This window comes from Sinocyclocheilus rhinocerous, unplaced genomic scaffold (genome assembly GCF_001515625.1).
Source record: "Sinocyclocheilus rhinocerous isolate Xijiao unplaced genomic scaffold, SAMN03320098_v1.1 scaffold1029, whole genome shotgun sequence".
Lineage (NCBI taxonomy): Eukaryota > Metazoa > Chordata > Actinopteri > Cypriniformes > Cyprinidae > Sinocyclocheilus > Sinocyclocheilus rhinocerous.
In genome coordinates, this window is record NW_015664012.1 from 743122 (window position 1) to 748986 (window position 5865).

Here is a 5865-nt window from a genome sequence, read left to right on the forward strand (position 1 = left end):
TTTATGTAAAGCACTTTGAATTACCATTGTGTATGAAATGTGCTATACAAATAAACTTGCCTTGCCTTGCCTAATATTATTATAAATATTAATATCTTTTTTATTGCACCATGAGATTTTCATTGTTTATTTTCATTGCAATGAGAAGGAAAGCCTGCTGTCTGTGGAATGAAGCCTTATTATAACGCAACTTAATACTACATTTGCTTGTAGCGGGTGATGCATTGTTCAGTCTTGAGGGGAACAACAAGACAGGAGTTGTGATCCACTTACCAAAGCTCTAGTTTCACTCTCCGCCCATCCAACAGGATCGTGGTGGTCTTATAGTCGATTCCTGCAGAATGAGAGACAGAGAACACTTAGAGATGGGAGATAGGACACGTACCTGTCTGTCTGCCATCAGATATCACACAAGGTTGTCTACTGAAAAGAAAACACTCTAGACAGGATCAGGAACTTGAAAAGCTTCGGCCGTCAGCATGATTGCATTTGGTGTACTACCTAATTTAATTCTCAGCCAATTCTTCCTTTCATTAGAAGGCACTAAAGCTGAAATGACCATCTTGATAGTGACTGTGCACATTCAGTGGAAAGCTTGACAGCTGCAACCAATCTGCTGTTACCTAATGCTATCATAGCTGAAATGTGGCCAGGACGTTTCCCATAAGGCAATTACTTTGACTGCTTATCTACATTTATCATTCATAAAACGAAAAAAAAAATAAACACAGTACGGGCTCCATCAACTGAATGGCAATTTCTGCATTTTCGGGCGCTTCACAGCAGGTCAGCATTCAAACCTGTTTTGCATTTTAATAGACAGCTCTGTCTCTAACAAAGGCTCACTGCGTCTCTTTTCATACAGGCCTGTGTCTGTAATATTCACCATGCCATGAGTGCTTGTCTCAGTAGATCATCTTTTTGCACACTTGAAAAATCAGATTATCCGTAATGCTGACAACATGGACACGGACTTGTCGCCAGCCTGGAGTAGTCGGGTAGAGTTTTTCATCATAATGAGAGTGGTTTTGGCCATTGCTTCTCTGGTGCATCAGTTCTAAAAAGGAAATCAACTTTGTTCCTCTCTGATTAGAGGCAAAAACAAAGTCCTCTTTTGTTGACAGCAGTTGGTCAAGTTGCAATATCAGTTTTATTTCAATTAATTGTGCAGCATTACAGCAGGAAATAAACTAATAATAATAGAAATGTAAAAAAATATATACTATATACTATGCTATACTATAAAATAATAATAATAATAATAATAATAATCATATTTCTGTTAGAGTACAACTGTAAAATTACAATGGTAAAACATATGGCTGTCTTAACTTTATTTTCAAATGTTAAACCGTTGAGTTTTTATTTTGGCAACAGCAGGTCGAGATGCAGTTTTCAGTTTTTCACTATTTTGATAAATCGTGCATCCCTACAGCAGAGGCTTTAAATAGATAAAAGGAAGGGGAAAGATGGGACGATCATCTTTTTTAAGATACTTCGTAAAGCTTTGATGACTCTTAACAGAACATGTCTGAAGGAGGGTCTGCTCTCACGCTCAGCGAGACAGGCAGCGTAAGATCTCCTGAAAGGCCAACGGCGACTGGTTCTGAGCCCATAGGCTTCTTCAGTCCTCCATTATTAAACATTTAAAAGAGAATGTAACAACGGAAAATAGTGCGCACTTAAAAAGAACCACTGGGGCTGATTCCCTGCTGCTCTCTATCCTGCAAAAGCTTTGCTCTTAAGCAGGGCAGCACATCAAGCCAAAGGCGCATCGTACTTCCTTCCTCTAGCATCCCTCCTCCTTCGTTCTGGGTAATTGTATGGGCAGATGGCTCGGCTACGCGGCCTGACAAGGGCAGTGTGGTGTAATTATCGTCTCAGATTCCAACTCGGGCCTCAGGCCAAGACTTCCCAGCCACGCTGAGCAAAGACAGCCTTGAAGCGGCTAGTTTTGAGGAAGAGCCTGGAAGTGAAAGATCCAGCAGGACTTGAGGACACGTGAGAAGGATCAAGTAGACCAAGTGGACAGTGACATGTGCAGGCATGTTTAATTTGATTTCAACAGCCTATTATCAATGGACAGAGAAAACAAAAAATCTTTTCAATTGGAGAATGTAGCAATGTTGGATTTTTTTTCATAGAAGGAGGCCTTTGCTTTCAGAGCATGATGTCTTTGTGACTCATTGTTTGGTTTATTCTTAACATATTTAGATGCTGTGAATTGCAATATGGCCAGCTATGCTGAGGAGCTTGAACAGGGTGCGTCTGAGTTTGAGAGTATTTTCAAAGACTGCGAGCACATGAGAGCAATGAAACAAACATGCCTGAGGTGGAGAAAGGTAGAAAAGCTGGTTTCACTGAGACCCTGCATTTCAACAGGAGCTTCTGTTTGTGTGTTTAAACAGCACACAACATGACTCTGACTTCCATATCTGATCACTACTTTATCATTCATCAGAGGGAGAAGAACTGTGGATATTCGCTTTCCACTAAAAATTAAACACAATGAGAGCAGTGTCATAATGAAGTCTTTTTGAGGGTTTGAAGGTTTTGCTCAAAATAACACATTCAGAGTAACTCTGTCTGAGGTTTAGCTGCAAGGCTGATTTTAGGCCTCATTTTGGTTAAAGAACTAATGGAAACTCTGACTATAACGGGGGGAAAGGTCTATAGCAGTGGTTTTGCACTAGGACTAGGGCAGTGCTACATATTTTCAAAATAGACTGGTCAACTAACTGGTCTTAAAGGGATAGTTCAACCAGAAATTAAAATTCATCATTTATTCTCCCTCATTAAAACATTAAAAAATCTTATTAACCCCAAACTTTTGAACATTAGTGTACATAAGACACACAAGGTTCTTGCATTTATAAATGTTTAAGCACAGAACAACAAAACTGAATCTCAAGGTACATTTTTAAAAGTTGGACTATTTTAACTTCATGTGCAGTCTTTAAAAAAATCACTGCAGCGGTGCATTAAATGGGATTAATAAAAAAAAAAAAGCACATTTCTGAGAGGGTCTTACAAACTGTCAAACATCTAAAGTAGGGATGCAACGATACCATTTTTTTCAAAACCGATCCAATACCAAAAATTCGGAGTATCGGCTGATACGGTTATCAGCTAGGGCTGTGCAAAAAATCGAATGCGATTTTCATGCGCATCTCGTCAGTAAAGCCGCTCCTGTGATTAGTAGTAAATCTCCAGCACATGCTTTCAGATGGAGCGGCATTTACTACACAGAGCCATAGTTCACTGACAAGTAGGGTTGGGTATCGAAAACCGGTTCCATTTTAGAACCGGTTCCAAATTTCCAAGAACCGGGCATTCGATAATACGCGCGCATTTCGATTCCGCTTAACGATTCCTGTGTTCGCATTTTAATGTGATTAAAAACAATTTAAGTGCAGGAACGGAAAGAACTTGCGCCCTGTTTGCGTGCAGCGCACACGAAGCGCAAGCGCGAGCACAGAGAACAGAGGTCGCGGTACGGGTTCCCGGTTTGTGTCCGTTCTCGAACCTTTCTGTGTATTTCCACTAGAAAAGGTTGTTCCGGGCCGAAACTGACTTCTTTCATATTTGTCGACCAATATGCAGAAAACTACGTCAGTATATCATCATAAACACAGCTGTTTTTGTCTCGCATTCAATTTTTTGCACAGCCCTAATACCAGCACAGTTTTTTTTTAAAGCAATGTAGAATTTCAATATCTCTGTATGTTGACCTGATCATCACTGTTCTGTGTGTTAAACACAATCTACTAAATATAGACAACTTCATTATACAGAAAAATAACAAATGAAAAAATATAGAATCATAATCTGACAAAAACACTATTAGAAACTAGGTTAGTAAATAATTAAGCAGCAAAACTTACTCTAGAAAAATGATTATTGCACAATAATTTATGCGATAGTTCTTTTAACCATTTTAAATTTCAGTTGCTGTGCGTGTGAAGAACAATTCATAGTGCTCTCTACTCCAGTGTAGTGATCTAACAGACGCACGGTAGAAAGTAACATGATTTTCTTTTCTTGTTCTGTCTTATCTATCATATGTTGCTGCCTCATTACTGTGCTATAAATGTAAAAGAAATGTCTTTTAATTTATTGAATATATTTATATAAATATATTTACTTGTTTTTCATGAATGTATTTTACAACAATACAAAGTATTGCAATGTATATAATTTTACCAGATTACACCTATTTACTTTTATTTTTTCCCCCACTAAATAATGATTTTTCTCTAAATGTTTAGATTTTATAAAATTATTGTGAACTCATCCTTTTTGTAGAGTAATTTTTGCTGCTGAATTATCCACTAACCAAGTTTACAATAGTATTTTTCTCATAGATTATTATTATATTTTTCATTTGTTATTTTTCTTTATAATGAAGTTGTCTATATGCTTATCAACTGGTTGTTTGTAGTCAACTACCATGACCCATCCTTAATATTGGACACTAGTGTTGTCAGAAGACCCGTTACTTCGGTACCAAGTCGGTACTAAAAAAATGAAAACGTTACGGTACCAGTTTTTTTTTTTAAGTACCGGTGTGACGATTTCGATTAATCGCACAGCCCTACTTTATAACAGTAAATAAATATCGGTTCTGCATATCGGTTATCGGTCACATAAACATGCAAATAATTTGTATCGGTATCGGTTATAAAATATCAATATCGGTCGATCACTAGCACCGAGTACCCGGTCAACCCGGTTCTTGATGCGCTAACCGAAAGGTGCGCAGATGCGCTCTCTTCATAAAAGCACTGAGACGTGGCGAGCATAAGTGCGGCTAACGCTAATATAATGAGCATTGGAATTAAGTTTCTTTATTAACTATTTAATGCTCCTATAACTTTTATTAGGGTTAAAAAAAACAGGAGGGCATGATGATATTTACTTTTTTTACACACCAGAGGCTTTTAAATGAATTGTGAATCTAAAATATGCGTGTTAGAGAATGTACAAATGGTTAACATTGTTTGTGTCATATCAGTCAGAAAAGCAGTTCTGGGATTTTTTTTTTTAGCTAACTTAGTTAGTTGTTATTCTTGGCTGAATAACTCTAGAAGGTTTTAAAAGCCCTTTAAAATGAAATATGTACACAGTTTGGATTAAATGAAAGTATAGTCAAATTTTTTAATTAGCATGTTTTTGTGTTTTGCTTTGGTACCGAAATTGGTACCGAGAACCGTGGATTTTCACTGGTATTGGTACCGAATACTGAAATTTTGGTACCGTGACTTACCAAACACTACCAAGCGGCAACTGGAAACCAAAATGATTATGAACCACAAAAGTCCAATAATATATACTAAGTGATCAAGATGACATAAGCCGAAACGAAAAAATGTAAATTCTGGTTTCTAATTGTCTTGTTAATGACTTTAAAAGGTTTCAAGGTCCTGCCAGCAATAATTAACCAAACAAACCAAAGAGGATATGGTAGGGCTGGGTGATATGGCCTAAAAAAAAAAAAATTTTTTTCCGATTTACGATTTAAATAGATTTTTTTCCCCCAAACTTAAAATCGATCTGCAGATGATAAAGAAATTGTTCAAAACAAGTTTTAACTTTATTTTGTTTTGATTTTCACTTCTGGGATTTGATCTGGATTTCCCACTTGGGGTTAAAGTGCAAACAGAAACAACAAGCCAAAAAGACAAGATGGCAGGCCCTGCCATTGTAAACAGTGAAAATGCAACATAACGTAACATAACATAAAATGTAAAAAAAAAAATTTATACCGGATACAGTTTGTAAATGTTTGTAAGACTGTAGGTCAGTGGTCTTCACTATTTTTTTTTTATGAGAGCCGCACTGATAGGGCAAAGTCAATCAGAGAGC

At 37.1% G+C, this 5865-nt stretch overlaps 1 protein-coding gene across 2 annotated transcripts in view; it reads right to left on the reverse strand.

Moving 5' to 3' along the window:
• LOC107729186 (ras-related protein Rab-40C) overlaps positions 1-5865 on the reverse strand; it is a 22198-nt gene that overhangs the window by 9236 nt on the left and 7097 nt on the right. For both annotated transcript variants that reach the window (XM_016539601.1, XM_016539600.1), the window contains exon 3: positions 274-334. In XM_016539601.1, the coding sequence (XP_016395087.1) occupies positions 274-334 (61 nt within the window). The remainder of the gene's footprint in view (positions 1-273; positions 335-5865) is intronic.